At 40.3% G+C, this 19,934-nt stretch overlaps 1 protein-coding gene across 1 annotated transcript in view; it reads right to left on the bottom strand.

The window, feature by feature from the left end:
* Positions 1-379: 379 nt before the first annotated feature.
* The window catches only part of USP3 (ubiquitin specific peptidase 3), a 38,427-nt gene continuing 18,872 nt past the window's right edge, over positions 380-19,934 (bottom strand). The window contains 11 exon segments of the mRNA XM_009330056.1: positions 380-4,276; positions 5,865-5,932; positions 6,048-6,161; positions 6,333-6,451; positions 7,233-7,313; positions 7,479-7,585; positions 9,553-9,699; positions 13,929-14,042; positions 14,742-14,855; positions 15,769-15,851; positions 18,499-18,580. Of these exon segments, the coding sequence (XP_009328331.1) occupies positions 4,111-4,276; positions 5,865-5,932; positions 6,048-6,161; positions 6,333-6,451; positions 7,233-7,313; positions 7,479-7,585; positions 9,553-9,699; positions 13,929-14,042; positions 14,742-14,855; positions 15,769-15,851; positions 18,499-18,580 (1,195 nt within the window). The 3' untranslated portion in view covers positions 380-4,110.

Below are 19,934 nucleotides of genomic sequence, written 5' to 3'. Positions count from 1 at the left end.
TTAAATAGTCGAGAATGCTCAGAGTTGTAATAAACACAGGAATATTATTGATAAAAAACCCCAACAAACAAGCAAACTTGAATGACAAGGTTACCATTGCTAGGATGGACTCTTTAACCACACAGAGGACACACGCCACAATCTGACATGAAAATTAACAGCTCTTGGGTGACAAGGCCCTTTAAAATTGAATGGCAGGTCCTCTTTGGGTATAGATGCAAAGTTTTGGTAGAGGTGTTAAATAGTGGGAACACTTCAATTTTGCTTTATTTTGTTTTCCCCAGAACAAGTTAAAATCCTCTGCCGTCTGTGTTCAAAGGACTTACACTGACGATATTCTGCAAGCCTGTAGAAGGACAAGAGGAGTTTCATTTTCTAAGGAAAGGAGACACTTTAATGGCACATTTTCCATAAACACACTGTGTGAATGAGATATAATTCACATTCAACCTGGAAATGCTCTAGAAACACACAAGATGAGCACAGTCAGTAATCCTCACTGAAAAATTACACACTAGATTTTAATGGTAAACAATTACAACTATGGCACTACAGTACTTGAGGATATCCTAGAGCACATTGGAGTCAGTTTTCGAGGTGCTGATTACCTCATCAGTAAGACACAGACACATCAGTAATGAAACGTTGTGGAAACTTTTGAACACCACGTGTTATGCTTTTCATTGATTTAGCAAAATGGTTATAAATGGCCTCCTGCTTTTGATACACGCCTGCTTTCCGCACCTGTCTGAAAGTTTGGGTTTTTTTTAAACTCTCCTCTCAGGGTGACATCTGTTACCACCTGGCAAGCACCTGCTGAGAAGGAGCTCTCTTTGTAAGAAGTGCTTTAGAGTTTCGCATAATGCTGCACGTAACAGCTCGCTATACAACACACTAAAGCAGAAGTACTCTGAGAGCTGGACATTTTGGAGTTTTGTTTCACGTAAATCGCATCTCCAGTTGTATACGTGGCTAAACAATTACTAACAAAAGGACAACCTTCGATCAGACAAATTTTGGTGAAAACTATGCAAGTCTTTGAACTGTAGAGAGCAGTTGTTGCTTGCAGAGCAGTCACAAGCAAGAAAAAAATTCTTGCCAGTTAGTGTGTACTGTGATCAGCAGTAAGTAGAAAAGAAACATTTGGCTTAAATGAAATGAGATATCCCCCCCCGCCCCCCAAGCTAGTAGATAAATATAGGATATACAAGTAAGGTTAAAAATGTAATACTAGGCCAGGTGCAGTATATGTTACTGGTTCAGTGCTCAGGGGTTTTTTTGTTTTTTTTTTTTGACACCACACTGAATAGAATACAGTGGATAAGTGAAGTTCTCCACGAGGAAGAGAAATACTTGTGTTGCCACAACAAACTGTTCATACTGTCCATCTGGGTTTGCAGTGGGAGAAAGTTAAATTAGGAAAAGATTTACAATGTACTTGTTCCAGTAAAGCATATGGCTGAGTCCTTCTCACCACCTGCCGCAAGAACAAGACTGACGTGATTGCATTGTGTTCCCATGGCCGTGTCTCAAATGGACCGTGCTGGATACTATTGCCCAAGACCTTAATGTTACACAGCAAATGTTACTGAAAGGAAATACTGAAGTGAGAACATAACTCTGACCCAAAAAATTAACTGGAGAAGTAGAAGCTGCTTAAAAAGTAAGTGAATGTTGCTGAAGATTACAAATTTAAGTTTCTAAAAATACAAAAAAGGCACATTTACATCACTGGTTTGCGAGAACACTGCATACACCTGACTACTGTAAGTTAAACTGCTTCTGGCCCATAGCTAGTTGTGTATTTTCAGCTTTGTATGCTCAAAACTAAAATTCTAAAGCAATCCAATCCAAGTAGCATGCAGAGAAAATGCAGCTATAGATGGAATCTACTTAACTCCCAACTAACTGTGAGCATAAGGCTGCCCTTCAGTGTGATAATGTGGTATAGGATACTTCACTTGCCCCGCACATCAACGAAGTCTGTCAAATACCTTTTTCTGCCTGTATAAATGATAACAACTACCTATTCTGATTAGAAGAAAGGCTCTGGCTGCAAGAAACGGAGAAATGGTAGGTGACAAACTATCTACAATTTAGAGTAAAGTAATGAATAGTTCTATTTATTGTTCAACTTAAGTAAAAGAAGACATCCTTATATATGTCACTTAATGTATCAAATAATAATCACAATAGGTTTTAACTAGTGTACAGTTTACATATTCATACACCATTAGCAATGCTGAATGCTTTCTGCAGTTTTCTAGTAAGCCAATTTTTCTCTTTCCTGGTTTAAGATGCTGCGAAAAAGCAATGAAGAATGACATTTAAAAAAAATCTGATTGTGATTTCTCTTTATACCTGTCAGTGTACAGCTAGCAGGTAACCCATGGCAAGGAAATTGATGCGTACGCCCTGTGCACCAGGTAGAGCTATGGTACAATCTGTAGGAACGTTTTTACTGCGTACTATGATGTGTTTCAGCAGCATTAACTAAAAAGGGTAATCACATTTTACTTGAGCTCTTGTGTGTTTTCAGACTACTGTATTTTACTGGTATCACAACTAAAAGGCAACGTTTGATTATGTGACTCTCTGTTAAGCAAATTCTACTCTTACTAGGATTTTAGGAGTGTCCTGTTCCTTGCTAGGCACACGGGGGCTAGCTAGAAAGGATGGGCTGGGGGAAGAGAACTGAAATGTAGCACTTGTCAAATTTCAGATTTTTTGGGGACTCCTGGCTTTTGCAATACTGGTTTTCCTGTCCACCTTTTTTAAATCTTATTAGCTGACTTCCACTCTCCAGAACAGCAGTACAGCTAGAATTTTTTTTTTTTTTAAACAGAAGTCATTCTCCATTACACAGCCAAGTTTTAGAAATCGTATCATGCCTCCAGCATTCGTCTCGAGACCATAAAGAAAGATTCCACACTGGGCCAATGCGTAAATACTACAGCAACCCGAGTCTGCTCCAGTCAACAAGCAGTCTTGGCTCAACTCCCATCAGGCAGGCTAGGCAGCAAACTGAGCATCTTCCCTTTAGTTTGCATTTGAACTGGTAAAACAATTGTCTGCCTTGCAGAGCATCTGGAACACCATCCCCTTCCTTTTGGTTTTAAGTGAACTGCAGGCATTTAGTGGACAGGAGCTATATTTAGACCCAAGACTGTTCTCACAAACCCCAAACTTTGGGGCTGTACTCCCAGTTCCCACCAGGAAGGAGGGTTGGGGTCCCACTGCCAGAAGTCTCCCAAGTTTTCAAGCAAGTAACATTCATGATCCAATTTCAGGATGACAGTCTAAAACAAGAGCTGTCTAAGGTAGTTCAGGTTCGGTTAAAAAAACATAAATCCCAAACACAATTTAGACATGTATATATTTTAAAGATAATTTTTTTAAAATTTTAAGGGGGGAGGGCAGAGCATATGTGAGGAATACTTGAATTAAACTGCAGTATAGATACACTTGAACCAACTGTTTATTTACAATGATTCCTGAAAGTCAGCAGCCTGAATACACACCGATATAGCAGCAATTACCTGGTCTATTTAATGATGCCACATCTCCTCGCTCCTGCAGACAAAGAATGATTGTTCAGAGGTCACTGTTTAGTTTCTTGCACGAGGGGAAATAGTACGTGCAAACAATTCTGTGATGTAAAGAGATTAAATCGTATCTACGTAACAGCTGTGAGAACAGCATGAAGTTGTATTGCTCTTCATAATCAGAAGCACATTTATCTTGCTTGTAAGGAGGACAGAAAGCTTCGCTGATGTAAATGTGCCTTTAGAAAGTGAGAACTGAAAACATCATTAATATAAAAAAGTCAAATAACTAAGTATTTCATGAAACTATATATATAAAAATTGAGTTATCACAACTAAAGCAGCAAATCAAAATCTGCTGAGGTTTTCTGGTATAACTAAAAAAAAAAGTTAGTTTGTGTCCAAGTTCAGTAAGTCAAATGCTACCATTGACACAACAAAACTAAAACCCACAAGAGGAAATTGAAAAGTGCACAATGAAATTAATAGTCTTGGATCAAGTATTTATGGAAAAATGGAAATGTTTTGTCCGGTGAACTTGATAAGTGAGAATTAAAAGGAGGTATTAAAGTTTATCTGATCCAGATTTGGCTTGCCGTTCCACGTAGAAGAGGATGTAGGCCTTGGCCTTTACCACAGTCTCCTCGTCGGTCAAAGTTACAGTACTGTCGTTGAAATGGAACCAACGGCCTTCATGAGCTGCATATGCGGTGTAATGTCCAGAGCCAACGCTGTCAGCAGGGGGGAGGCGGGGAAAGAAAGGACAATCAGAAGGAGACAGACCACCTCATTCTCTGATGCATTTTCTATTAGGGCTAAGAGACTTCCAGGAACCAGAGGAAGAAAGGAACTGACAGCCCGCCACAACAGTTGGTAAGATGCTTCCCTTCTTAATCTGTGGGGCTCAAAGTTTTATGTTAAGTAAAATAATCACTTACTGGGATGAGGTGAAAGGCTTTTTTTATACGAACTTATTAGCATCCCGTAGTTTTTGTGCAAGCAAGGCTTCTTCCAACACTGAACTTCCATGTTTGCCTACGTAAAAATCAAGTCTGCTAGCTGTTATTGTTCAAGCATTAGCTAGAAAACTTTCGCGATGCTCTATTTTCAGAAATCTTCCCCATTTTAGGTCTAGAGAGTCTCATGTAGTCTAAATATAATGAAAAGCACTCAGCAAAACTAATCCCGGAATACCAAGAAGAAAATTTTTCAAGTTCATCTTAAACAGATCCACATCTTGGAGCCATATTTCTTGAATCTAACATACCAGAACTACACACCCATCACTTTTCATTACCCTGCCACCCCAAGATAAGGCCTGCCTTTGCTTGCTTACGTGTAATAACACACGCTCAATGTTTCCAACCGTCTAATTCCACTGTAATCATGACCAGCTCTCCTTTGCTGGCCATATAATTTCCTAGTCAGAGGCACTGTGGTGCTACAAGGGCTGCCTTTAGTAGTCAAATCTTTCTTTCTGAGTCCATTCCTCTAGAGAAAGCAAAAGAAGGTGTTTCCTAGACAGAACTTTTTGTTTCGCATCTTTGCATTAAATGCACGTGTCAGCGAGGTTTTGATTAATGGAGTTGAGTTTCTTTAAGAAAACTCCTTTCACTGCTCACAGCCCGAGAGCGATTACCTAAATGACAAGAACACGTTTCTCTCAGGATAAACAGTTGTCCTGTCCCTACTACTGTTACTCTCAGCAGATCTGTCCAGGGCTGGGAAAAGGAAAACACAAAACAAAGCACACCCAGCAACTTCACTTCAAAATATGAACACCAGCCAGCCTTGCGGCACGCCCATTAGCATTCACTTTGAAGTTTGTTCCTGTAGGAGGGAAGGTAAATACAGAATAATTGCTTTCACTGTGCCGATCTTACGTCTCCATTTGTTCCAAACACGTACCCACACTCTCTTGGCATAAATGCACATGTGCCTTTCAAAGCGAATAAAAGACGAAAAAATACTTCTGCTTTGTACTAAGAAGTTCAAAATGGGGCGTTAACTTCTGGAAGGCCCCTTGAGTCACTCTCTTGGTTTAGGGCTTTCCATTCCTAGAGGAACTAGACTATTTTCATTCCATCTCACACTTCTAGTCATTACCCCCCAAAGACTGTCAGTGGGCATTCACAGGAATAACCGTATAGATCTATCTGAAATTAATTCAGCTTAGTTCCATATAAGTTTATAAATGACTGCTTATTTCCACCAGTAGAAATACAGACGTTCACTAGGGATGGAAAAGCCTTAATTAACTCTGCATGTACTTCAGTGGGGAGGTCTCTGCCAAGAAGCAGGCTTACTCCATGTACTCACCCCGAACCATGATGCACGACAACAGCCGCAAGGTCATACAGGCAGCTTTCTGGGCCGCTGTTTTCAGGCTGTGGGTAAAAAGACAGAAAATTCTTCAGATCTCAATAGCACCTACTATAATTTGTAATAAAGACATATGTCATGGAACAAATGTCTACAGACAGTATCAGTGAGTCTTCATACCTCTAACAAGTAGCATTTCATGTCTAGGCCTCGTAAGGGAAACTCGACATACGTATCAACCTTGTTTCTCAGATATGCTGTCCAGTGAAATCGTTTCAAGTGTAAGCATAGCACCTGCAGGATTAAAAAAAAAATTAAGAAAATGGATGCATTAGAGGAAGAGGTTGAACTTTTAGTACGAGACATCTGCAATAGCCTATGGGAGGGTTAGGTGTTAGTCTAACGGTGGAGTTGTTATTTCCTTTGACATATTGTCATGCTGTTACTTTTCATGGTTATACGAACCTTTGGTAGTTTCTGAATCCAGAATTTTTTGGTGGACTTCTGTTTCTTTTTGCATTTGTGACACATATACAGCTCTGTCTCATCAAGTTCTTCCAGGTCTGTAAAACTGCGAAGGCAATCTAAAAAAGAACAAAATACAAACACCCACACAAAGAAACCCAGTTCAAAATGACATCGAGTGATTTTTTTTTTTTTTTGTAACATGAAATACAACAAATGCAGCAATATAGAGAAGGTGTGCATATCTGCTGCAGTCATTCTAGTTATTATATACATTCGTGCAGCAAAAAGCTGTGTAATAAAGTTTTAATACAATAACATGTTGTAGCATGCAGCATTCCCTGTTCTGACAACACAGCTAAAAGCAGTTCAAGAGGAAAAAAGGCATTCACAAAATCTCTGTTTTTCAAACAAGAATCTGTCCAACATTCAGCACAACTGTTTTCAAAAGAAATTAAATTGCTTTTGAACAAAGAATATTCAACTTTGAAAGGTGATTTGGTATGTGCACAAGGGGCACATACTTCTAAGTGCAGCGCCTTAGCAAATGCCCGTAGGCGACAATGCAGATGAGTGTTGGTTGGAAAGACTGTAATACATTAGAAATACTCCGACAACAAAGAAAAACCTCTGCTGGAATCCTCGTTGATATTTAGCTGACCTCCTGAAGCATTTCTCAGCCCCAGTTTATCATAGTAGCATGTCAATACACAGTGACTGAGGTAAAACCTGCATGGAAAGTTATTTTGGCACCACCTTCTACCACAGAATCTCATAAAATTAGATGGCATATGGCACCAAGTCACACCCTAGGTGAAAGCCTGGCTCCTCTGAAATAGGTACTCTGGAGACTATATACTCTTAGTCCTGGTAACGATGTCATTATCTAAGCACTCTTACCTCGTAGTGTGCACATTGGTCCATTTTCTTGGTTTTTAGTACGTTTATTTCTGAACTGACTTGGAATATCTAGCGAAAGGTCTAGAAAAAAAAAGATTAAAAAAAAATTTAGGGCTGAATAAAACAATGCCTAATCTTTTCAGGCTAAAACTCTGCTTCACTCATGTGCTATCTAAATATATCAAGCTTCAGATTTATTTCTCTGCCTTAAGTCACCCAGTATTTTGAAAGCCAGAGGCACCTTACCTAGGAATGGGTCAAACTTTCTAGATTCAGTCCCACATATTAGGCAGTTGACTTCATTTTGAAGAATGCCTCCAAAAATCGCTGTGACAACAGTAGACGCTCCATTTCTAGACAAACCACATCAGAGAGGTAAAGTCAGTCAGAAAGTCTGAGCTTAATTTTCAATACCTGTTACATGTTTACTTACAACTCACCGCTTGCTAGGCAGAGCAGTTTTGTCCATGTGTAACAACAGTGACCGAGTTCATCCACCAGGCATTTCATTCACCCCAGAATTGTACAGTGCAAGTATTTAGCTGCTATCATACTTTTGCTTTATCTTCTACCTGAAGAAAGTGTGAACCCCGTATGCTCTAAGCAGATGCTCAAGAATTTCAGTGTTGAAAGTATTCCAGCTGATTGCATTTCTATAGTGGAGAGCTGATGCTCACAGGGGTACAGTATTTTAACCCTGTAATTAAGGCAGTTTCTGAAATAAAAATTCTACCCTCGTAGGTAGGTCAAGCATATTTTTGATTTAATTCTATACCCTTTGTAACAAGTAATTTTGACTTCTTAAAGCGTATTTCTGCACTTCACTTCCAAAGACAGCCTAAGTTGCATTAAGATATGATCAACAATATGCATCATCATCGTTATCTATGCTTTCATTACTCTCCTTCTTAATCTTTTCAGCAAATTATGTAATGGACTTAGTTCTCATAGTCCAATTAAAAAAACCCCACACATTTTTAAGTTATATTATTATACAACTTCTAAACTTGCTAGTTGGTGCTTGCAGATCTGACGCCACAAGCCTGCAGAAACCCGTGTTGCTTATCTGCGCTCCACCTACATCTTTACAGTTCATTTGAATGCTGCTTGTTGAGCAGAAGGAAGCGGCTACCCAAATAAACCGGCGCTCAAGAAGAGAGCATTCACAGCATATTTATTACTTTACTGTAGGCATTTAAGTGTATGTGACCTTAATTTGCCCTTGACAGAAGGCAGCTTACTCCACCTCACCATGCATTTGAACAGCCATTCTCAGGAGAAATTTACAGGAGATACGGGAACGAAGTTTATATTCTCCTTGGGTTTTGACATTCAGAATGTTGACAAAACAAAAGTGGTTTAGTTTTCAAATACACTTCAATTGTAAGAACATTTTAGGATTCTTCTGTGGGATTTTTAAGCATCAGCAAAGCAACGTAAATGTGGTAAAGAGCACAGTCTGACCTCTAGGCTTTCCCTAACGAAGCATCTATTAAATCCTGCATCTCTCAGACCTGCTTACTATGTCCTAATCGGTATAGGAAGGGAAAACTCACTCATCTCTTATGCAGGGAATCCAAGGACTTAGGGACCAAATGTGCAGGCTGAACTGACTTAACATTCCTTCCTGAAGCAAATGAAAATGTTTTCTCTCTGACAGCTTCAATCTGAGAGAAAACACACCTGGGACAGAATTCAGAAATGACAGTATTTTGAGAAGTACAGAAAGAGGAGTGAAACACATGGATTACCTGTTTCGAGACACGCAGTAACATGAAAATCAAAATTACCAGAAAAAAAAGCAACAGCTTTAACTGTGTCAAGGGATACGCAGATATAGCAAGATGATTGGCAGGAAAATTGACTTCAAACTGTAACTGCATTGCTCACTCGTTAATGCACGTCTGCTGACAATTTAAACTTACAAATATACTTGGCCATCTTTTTTGCTCCTGTGCCATTGAGGCCACCTGTCACCCTAAGACAATGAGGTAGTCTTAGGGTGAGACAATGAGATAGAATAGAAAATAGAAAGTTCTTCCTTTTTATTTCTAAAAGGCTAATGAACTAAAATGCGTTTACAACTTAGCCTGTATGCTCACTGACACCTATGAAAAATGCTGATCCTTTTGAAAGGAAGCACATCCTGTAGGATGCTAATCCTTTATAACCTGCAGCTTTGTAATTCGTAACATGACAGAGGCACTAAAGAAAGAGAATTTAAACAAGGAACCATTAATTTGAAAGTTCGGATCCACCACACACAGACCCATACAAAGGCATTAAGGTTTTGAAGAAATTAAAAAAAACCACTTCTTACATGCAACATTTGTTGCTTGCAGACAGACTAGAATTTTCTTGCAAAATTACTGAACGTGAAACACCATTGAAGCCACCCTGGAGTTCCAGGTGTAGATGGTCCAAAAGGTAACGCATGAACTCGTGGGCATCCTGCTGCTGGTATCCCCTTAAGAGAAAAGGAAACAACAGCAACACAATCACCAAATATACAGGTTGATTTAGTGCTGACACACAGAGAGCACCAGGGTCACATGAAAGAACCTTTGCTTGTTTAATACCACTGAGCAGACTTTACAGAGACATACATATTTTGTACCAAAAAAGGTTTCCAAGTAGCCTTTGGAAATGTACAGCTACATCTAGACAAATTAAGCAATTTTGGTCCTTGCAGCTCGCTTGCTAGCTCGCCCTCTGCACATCTCTTTTTGAGGATGGAGAAACATTTAAGAATGAATATACATTTTAGACAGGAAGAGACCTTTTAGAAAACAACAGGGAGCAGCAGACACATCCATAACATTTGCTCACGTGTATATTCGGTTAACATTAATTGGCCTCACCAAACTCATGTATACATGTTAATTAAAAATACGCAATGGTAAGCAGTGACTTCCCCTCACTCATACAAAGCATTTCTCCTTCTTTGTTATTGACTGTATTTGATTAGTACCTCCACAGAATTGTTACAGATCGGGTTCAGGCAGCACACTAGTCATCCCTACTTTGAAACTACTATAAATTATGGTCAATATATTGACATCTCAAAACCTGGTAAGATTCAAAAGAAAGACACCACAAAATGTATTGTTCGTGTGGGATTCAGTCAGTATTTCCGAGTGGTTTTCATTCAGCCACTGATCCCGCTCACTTTGGCAGCTCCAGGTGTTTGCTTGCCTGTTTGCTCCCCTCCCCACCAAAGCCAGGAATTTAATCCTCGGGTTTGTTTTCCACATGCACCTTTCAGCAACAATATGAAGTCTGAAATAATTAGGATGAAAGAGAGATTTCTTTCCTCTTCTAGGGCGAGATCTATAGCCATGCTCAGAACTGCACACCTCCCCTGCATAACCCACACACCATTCGCTGGGCGAGTGCGGTAATGGTGAGGTGTCCAGAGCATCTCTTGAGCATTGGATTTGGCAGGATAGGGCTCCCGTCTCAGACGTGTCATGCCATCAGCAGCAATGCTGCTCAAAGAGTCACCATTATTATTTCACCACTAACAAACCTAATTGAAGGGAACAGAGAAGCCATCAGGGTAAAATATGCCCTTTAAAGTTATTTAAGCTAAATCATGCATCAAATTTAACAAACAACCGCTATTCATTTGCCATAAGATGTATACTGAGATGAAGTCGGAAAGCATACATAGTGAAACAGTGAAAGCTTTGTGCAACACTGACATAATTATGTGCAAGTCTTTGTAGGCCTAGTTACAAAAAAATCCCCGCATAGTAGAGTTGGCTTTCCCTCTTCCTCTTGTCCATTCTTTCAAGCTGCTTTGTCACGCCTCCCCCGTCCCCTTTCCTCCTCACTATTCCACGTAAGTATTGGCACTAACTGCTACACAGGAATGTCTGGGAAAGAACAACAGAGGTGGGTTTTTTATGCTACTGCTCAGGGGAGGGAAAATGTCCGTAAGACTCATGGCACAGTACCCAGAGTTGGAGAGAAACGAGAACAGACTCAGTGCGACAGAAGTATGCACTGTGAGGCTGATGCGCTTAGTGAAGAACACAGGTATGTCCTACAAAAGTATTGCTAGGAGGTAACAAAATAAAAATGAAATAAAGCCTTTTCATCTTGTAGAAGTACAGTAATGGTTTCTTCCAAACTAGCAGCTTTAAAAGAAATCACCGAGTTTGTAAGTAGATCTTACAGCACCCTGAAAAACATCATTGGCATCACCTACCTCTTACAACAGAAACACTGGCACACAGAAACACTGCTGTGCTTCAACAGGCCAGAGTCCTGTACAGCCCAAAATAGGACTTATTCTCCCAAAGTTGCAAAATAATTATACATTACTATGAAACAAGGTAGTAAAACAGAACTCGGCTTCAAAGCTGCACGTTAACTGTGCACACTGTAGGGTAATTTTGAAGTTGCTGAGATAGCACAGGATTTGCTTAGTTTACTGATTACAGATATCTTCAATTTAATAAACATACAGGCAATCATAATAAGCAGCTGAAGATGAAATTTATGGAAAATCTTTGCTTCAGACACCTTTTCAACATCAAATTCCTCATAAAAGAGCTCTGAAGTACATGGCACCTTTGCTCTGCAACAAATTTGATGAAATAACCTTTGGAATCATTCCAGATTGTTGGTTGTGCTCCTGGTGCATGTGTTTATACTTGCATACAAATATGTTAATTATAGATGAAAGATTCTTTGGATTTGTTAAAAAGCATAAGTATAGATACAGATCTTTAGAAAAGAACATGATGATACGGACAATGCACTGTTTAAAATAAACTATGATCTAAAAGCCCGTGAGCAAAAATCAGTTTCTCTGATAGTCAGCTTGTGTAATAAAACTGATCTCCATCCACCTGAAGCAATTCACTTCAAGCCCACATTCCTTTTCCTACCGGCAACAAGGTAGGATATAAATGGGAACAGTTACCAGGAAAATAGAGCATACTATTGATACGGCAGTAAATCAGCAAAATACACATCTCGCAGCTCGGCATGAGGCTACAGAACTATCTCGGCATGCAGCAGAATGACAGCAGCAGACTTTGCCCAACAGTCAAGGAGCAGGACTTCCACAGCAGCATGAGAGCGCAGAGGCACTCCAGTTGTGCTCATAGTAACTCTAAATGCATGCAATATGAGAGAGGGCCATGGAGTGCATCAGCAGCAGATTTTTCTATAACCTTCTGTAAGAACAGCAGCACTTGCAGTCCTTGGAGGCAGTCACAACGTGCCTTTAACAACCGAAATCTCTTTGGGCTCAAACAATTCAACCAGGTTTCTAACCACGTTTCCTGCCCCTGCCCCATCACTTCAGGCTTCATAAGCACAAGCCGAAGTGGCTGGTTTGCTGTTAACACGCTGGTGGCTCCGGCTTGCTTTCACGTGTATGTCCATCCACATTCTCCTCCCAATCGCACAAGACGCGCGCAAGGTAGAACTGGAATTGTAGCATCATTAGCTTTTACAAGGTACAATTAAGCACTGAACAAATTCAAATTTTCTCCCTGGATCACATGGGAGCAGGGATCTACTGAGCAAATGAATCCATCCTCCATGTGATTTAATGAGTTCTCTTATCGGTTAATCATGAACGTGTTCCCAGCTCACTAGGAATAAAAAGGGCAGGGGGAGAACCCCAACAAACAGCACTTTTAAAAGCTGTGATAGAACCCACAGTGCTGAAAATTTGCTTGAGGAACTTTAACGAACTGGTTTCTCACTTAGTCTAGCAAGAATTATAGTGAAGACTGTAATAGGGAAACTGGTCAAGGACATTATGGATGATGTTCATTTGCCTATAATGTTTTGGACACTGCTTGCAACTACTGGTATTAAACTTCCTTGATTCTCATAAGCCAAGTGAATCGTATTTGGCAGTGTGAGGAATAGAATAAAGAGATTTGTGTTACTCGGGTTACTCGTTGAGCAGATGTGTTCACAGCATCTTTTCAGCACTGCTGGAGATGTAACAGAACAGAACATCTTTACTACCTGAGAACACGGAGCAACTTACCTTCATCACAATATATCCTAACAGGTTTCAGTGCTCCTTTGAAAGAGGTTCAGGGGCCGGGACAGGGAGACCTTGGAGAGGAACGATACTTCGATTTACTTGGGTAACCTTCTTTTTCCCTTTCTTTTTATCGTCTTTTTTGTCAGTACGGGCACAAAACGCCTATTACGCACAAGATTTTTTCTTACAGCCCTTCTTTCATGTCCAGCTGGTGACTACAGTATTTTGAGAGAATCAAGGAAGTTTCAGCCAGTATGTTTGCATTTAGGCCTGTAGGTGCTGTACCCTTTTTTAATCTGACTACGTCACTTTCTTATGGCAGCCAAGCTTGGGTTCTGTCAACACCATGCACTTGGCACTTACCTACCAGTCATTATCTTTATTCTTCTGCTCTCTGGAGCACTGGCTCAAAGGTACCACTGCTACTATTTAGTATTTGAGATGTTTGTCCTCTCTGACATTGCTACGTGTAGTATGTGGTAGAAGGGCAGGGAAAAAATAGCACTACCGACGAACACAAAACTGTCGATCAAAGTGAAGATCCTTTTCAAAGCGTATTTGTGGGCATATGGGAAAGCCACATAGAATGCATCCCGCGGATTCAGCAAATTTTAGAGTAGGACACCAGCAATACAAGGTTGCAATCAAGACGACTGTTCTTATTCTACAAAACTTACCTAAAATTTGGCATGATTTTCCAAACAACGTAAAATAAAGACTCTGGACTAAATGCAGTTTGGCTTCCTTGCCATAAAGCACAGAGTGTCTTTCTGAATTCTTCCACCAATGAACTGGAAAGAAAGGAAAAGCTGGTGATTAATATGGGTTTGTGTTATAACCCTTAGAGGTTTACTAGCTCAATGGTATGAATACCAGACATTACTTTGGTTAAGATTGTAATGATTGGGTAAATATATCCTTTCCAGTACTTCAAAGATTTTTATGTCCAAAATCCTACCTATAACGCTGGAGAGACACACACGTTAGGAAAATTACATTTCAGATGTTGAGGACTCACCTGGAAATCTATCCACCTTTCGCCATTTTACTGCAGACTCTGCTAACATCGTCCCTTTAACGCTTGTTCAGACAAGCTACAGATGGCGAATCGCTTACACCGATACTTATTTTTTTTTAAAGTATGTTCACTTGCAGACACATCCCCGTGACTGTGTTTTAGCTGTAATTAAGTAACGTAATGTCTGGAGTACATATAACTAGCACTTCTTAACCTTACTTTAAATGCAGTTACACCCCAGTGCTTTCTGATGTATCTGACTGCTTCTCCCTGCAGCACCAGAGCTATATAAGCAAACTGCAAGTGATACAAGTTTCTTTTTTTTATATAGCCAACTATTTTTATATGACTCTGTGCCCCTATGAATCATTTTTCTATGATTCTGCAACACTGAAAGCATACAGTGGCTCTACTACCCAAGCATTTGCTGTTTTCCATAAAGTTCGGCGCTAACAAGGAACATGCAGCTTACACGTTGTTATCCCCCTGGCTCCTGGTATGGTAAGTTCGCCTGCCTGCCGTCTTCCCATTCCTCAGCTCCACAGCAGGCAACTCTTTGAAGTAACAGCAAAACTGTTGAATGTTACTACGGAAAAAGGAAAAATTAATGAAATCCTTAAAGGGCAGAGAACAAAGAGAATATTATATTTTCTGGAGCCTGTTCTTTGAAATGCATAAACGCAACTTCATACAGTGATAGAGGATGGCAGTCACGGACAGTTCAAGATACAAGAAATACCGTAGCAAATACTCATCTTCGGTAGATGACTGAGCAGATCTGTGAATATCACCATCATCCCAACTACCTGAAATAACTACATTTTGGCTCCGTTTTGACTAAGAGGTACCATGACGGATGGAGGTATCGGAAGGCATTCCCTAACAAACCAGACCGCATCTGCTGAGGAGGTTAACTCCATGTCTACCGCCACCTATCAATCTTAACCTCTGCTACTACAGTCCCAGTAATGGAACATAAGAAGCACGTGCCTCAACTCCTGCCAGTGAACCCTGAATGATGGAAAAGAAAATGGAGACCGTTTAGTCCTGCTATAGCCCGGCTCGGTGGTCTCCCAGTGAAGTAGGCAAATTAGGAAATGCAAAAGGACAATTACAGAGCAGCGGTGGCCTTGGCAGCAATGAAATGAGATCTAGCATCTCAGCACTGCAGAAACTGTTCTCCTACCCGCTTCCATGAGACCCCATCGCTCAAAGCACCATCTCTGCTTTCACAGCGACCACAAGCATCAACATGTTTCAACATCCTCAGCAACGAAAGGACAGTCTCCTTTTCTGCTGAGGATACAGCAGGCTTCCTCCGGAACGCTGCATCACGGGAAGTCCCTCACACGGCGAAACACAACTTTACGGTACCTGCACACACCTGTTCCTGCAAATCCAGGTACACTTTTGTACAGTGGTAACTTGCCAAATTCCCTTGCCTAACGCTACGGCACACGAGCACTCTCACAGAGGCGTGGGGAAAGCTTCGGAGGTACCTGAGCGACTGAAGGATTGCGTTCATGAAACACGTGTTCCCCAGGTTCCGAAGGCCTGTGGCACAAAGGGCAGTGGTGCTTCCCTGGAAATGAGAATGGTTAAGTTAAAGAAAGACTTACCATTGCTCCCCCGCTTTCTCCCCACAGAGCTGTTACTGTTATATCAGCATAGATTTAAACAATAATAAACTACACTGTTTGGAAAGTGCAGTTTCAAAGCCAAAGCAACCACCTCACCAGCTCAAACTGCCTTGAAGCTCCATCTCGACATGAGACCTGTTTCTTACTCATTCCTGTCAACAGAAAACTGTACTACATCTGTTTCTGTGCAACTAAATCTAGAATAGGACAACACAGAGTTAATCACGGGCTTTACTGCAAAGTATTTGTGTGTATATATGTTAAATATTCACATTCCAATAACGTTCAGTGAGAACTGGACAGCAATTTCCCTAAAGTGCCTTTGAAAAATGAAAATACCAATCCTTATCTATCTAGTCCCATATCTAATATGCACAGTGTGGCAGCCTGCAGGTTGTTTTTAAATCACCAGCACTAGCCTCCTGTCTTCGTGGGGTTTTGCGGTGGCCAGGAGGGTTTTTGAAAGACAGGCAACAGCATTTATTTAGGAAAGAAACAGTCGGGTTAGACTGTGCAAAGACAAAGCAACACGTGGAACAAGGAGAAGCAAAATATACACCATTTACAGTCTAAGAGTTTCAACAGGTTAGAGCAATGTTATCCACAGATGAGCTTGTATTTTGCCAAATAATCTTCAGGGTGGGCTGGGAGGAGAGGGAAGAGAAATGTGGACAGTGTTGCATTTATGATTTCTAGATAGAATCTGCAACACTTGGACACATTCCATTGTCTACAAAATATCACATTGAAAGTTCATCAAATTTTGGGGCATTCTTCATTGTTCTAACAGAATTTAAAAGCTAGACTATCTTTTAGTAGTAGTATCTCAAAATGAACGTATTACTTGACACCAAAGACTGCAGGCCAATCCAGGTTACCAAATATGTATTCAAAGCATTCCAATGAAACTTTTTTCCCTCCCCAAATCTACCACAAACATCATCTCTGGCGAAGAACTAATGACAGCAGGGTATTGTGTATATGTTGTTTAAAAAAAAAAAAAAAAAAAGTATTATATACCTAAGCAATTTACCAATTCAGTAAGAATTGTTTAAAGAGACTTGTTTTCCAATAAAGGAAGAAAACTTTTAAGAACAAACACCACGGTGTCCTTAGCATATTCCCTTCTCACTCTTGCCCAGGGTGAGACATCAGGGTATTAATGCAAACAGCAGTGCCCTGTCTTTTCTACATAAGGATCCGATGTGCCAACAATAAAAAGATTATCTGTTTCCACGGGCAATATTTAAGTATTAATAAAACTGAGAAAACGGCACAGACTAAGAATAATAAAAGCAGCATTAACTTCACGCTTTCTAATTCTGTCTTCTCCGTATCTGAATGTTGCCTAAAATTTTCCTTCAGGTTTTTACTGGCTTTGAGTTTTCCAGACAATGATGCTGTGTGTTGCCACAGAAAAAAACAACCCCACTATTTCTCCCAGGCTTCCTCTATCACCCCAAGATTGGGACAGTATGGGAAGCATATACAGCACGTTCAGAGGACCCTAAATTGACCGTAGGTAGTGCATTTTTCAAGTAACTGAACCCCTACAGACTTTGCAAAACAGAAACTGACTGCTTTGCTCCCACCCCACCCTCTTATTTCCATTCATCCTCCTCTCAAGAACTTCTCTTCATAATCAGGTAATTGTTCCTCATAGCTGAAGACAGCTATTACTTCAGCTCCCTTTGACTACACTGCTGTCCTGCAGCCCCAAGGGCCAAGGAAGGATAGCTCTGTTCCACCACTCCTTCTGGCTGAGGGTGAAAATGAAGCAGTTGCATGCAGCTGGGCCAGTATCTCCCCTCTCCCTCCCTAAAATCTGGGAGAAATTACGAAGATTAGAAACTCCCTCAACCCAAACTGTGGAAAACAGAGACATTTGGTTTGGGGCGTTCTTTGTCTGGAAGAAACTATGTAGCCCTTCAGCTATCTAGCAAGGGCTGGATCGTCCTCTCCTGGGTGCTATTCTGCAGATGTGAAGTTAAAATAGCAGGAAGACGAGAGATGAGAGTGAGAAAAGCTTTCAGAATAGTCCACAGTTCCTTTTGAAAGCAAGTTTTACTAAGCTCTTTTAAACATTTGTTAAATTCTTTTACTTTTTCCTAACAATTACTCTCTGACCGCCCTAGAAAAAGACGGTGCACCTGCTTCTCTACCTTCTGCACCGTAAGAAAAAAAACAACAACCAAACAAAAAAAACCCACACTACCAAAGAACACCCCTGTCCGCTCAGAGAGGAAAAGTCTTCTGTCTAGTCCTGTTTGAATCCCAATTGGTACTCGCTCCTTCTGATTTCGCTGATCCCACCAAGCTCAAACTGCCCTGAAGCTCCATCTTGACACAAAACCCTTCTTTAAGCACAGGGAAGCTCAAAGTCTAGGTCAACAGAAATGCAGCAGAATATCAAACATTCTTTTGTGAGAGGGGATCTTCTAGGTGCGTGGTCAGGAGATGAGAGAGACAAAGTGCACCAAGCTGAATTTGGGGAACTGATTGTAAGTATTTCAAGTCTAGGCCAACTATAAGCCTCCACAGGTTTAGAAAAACCCCTTAAACTCACTGAACTGGATCCATCGTACTTACATTTACTTTTAATAACTTGCTGTTCAGAGATGAGTTTTCCAATAGTTTTCTTTTCCTATGTCTGTCTGATGTAAAGGCCGAACTGTTGGAAAGTAATTAAAAGAGGTTACTTACTATAAAAACAAAATATTGTGTGAAATGGACAACAGATAATCATCCTAATGTTTAACACGGTGACTACATCTGCCATCAGTTGTCACTAAGACAGAAAGAGCTTCCTGACTGCAACGTACACTTTTCACAGTCTTGAAACAGACTGCATCTCCCTCAGAGTACAGACGCACATCCTGTTTTCAACACTAATGTCCGAGTTAATTGCAGTAAGTTATGCATGCTACAGTATGTGCCCTGACGAGTGGCCTTATTAGCATGCTATTTTTCATCTAAAATACATTGGTTTTTTTTCCTTAAACAAGGGAATAGTTAAAACAGACTTTTCCATAAAATATTTCTGTCAGAAGAATCATCCAAGCCTTTAGAAGGACAACTTCAAAAAAATCAGGACAAAGTAAAGTTGCCACAAACCAAAAATATCTCGAGTGCTAGCACTTATGCATTATAGCTGACTTCTCTTACTCAAATAACAATACATGAGGTTACAACATTTGTGTAATACTAATACAAAGTTACAAGAACAATTAGTTATTCTTTTCCACATCACTGGAAATTACCGGCCCCTCAATTCTACCAGTTTATGACTTCTCTCTAATCTAATAGCAAAATCATAACTCATTCCAGACTTTAGTGGGTTTTTTTTTCTTTTTGTTAATTAAAAAGCCCTCCAAACATTCAAAAACTGTCGTTACACACAACAGAAGCCTCCACAGCATCATTTACCTCCCAAAGAGCTAGATCTCCTGGACATTTCCAAAATTCTAATGTGCACTTCTCATTATGCTTAAACATGTTTAAATCTCATTACATACCTGAGAAGCCCATCAAGAAGAGAATGAAAAATAATGAAAATATTAATATTACTGACAGAGTAAGCGGCACACTTAACTCGGGGAGGATCCAGAGACTTCCCAAAATCGGCAATTTCTTAGCGGGAGTCCCATTTGAACTCTGGGGCAGTCAAATGTATTTGGAAGCACTGTATGCGCACTGACTTCTACTTAGTGCTATATAGGATTTCCAAGCAAACTGTGAAAAGACTATTTGCTCTCTAGCACTGGCCACAGCATCTGCATCACAAAGACTGTAATATCTACTTTTCAGTCGAACAGCGCCAGACAAAGGCAGAGGAAAAACGTATCTCTGCTGTACAATTCCAAGTTCATAAGCCTTCTTAATCTTTTTGTTTGGAAACCAGACTATGCAAATAATATGAAGACTACTTCCACCTGCACTTCCGCTTCCATTTCTCTGCTCCAGAAACTGATTCTGGTTTTGACAAAACTATGAATCTGTTCTGGAAATTCTCTCCCGTCTATAGG

This window comes from Pygoscelis adeliae, unplaced genomic scaffold, assembly GCF_000699105.1.
Source record: "Pygoscelis adeliae isolate BGI_AS28 unplaced genomic scaffold, ASM69910v1 Scaffold298, whole genome shotgun sequence".
In the NCBI taxonomy this organism is placed as follows: domain Eukaryota; kingdom Metazoa; phylum Chordata; class Aves; order Sphenisciformes; family Spheniscidae; genus Pygoscelis; species Pygoscelis adeliae.
Note: the sequence above shows the minus strand (reverse complement) of the source record. Positions and strands in the feature narration are given on the sequence as shown.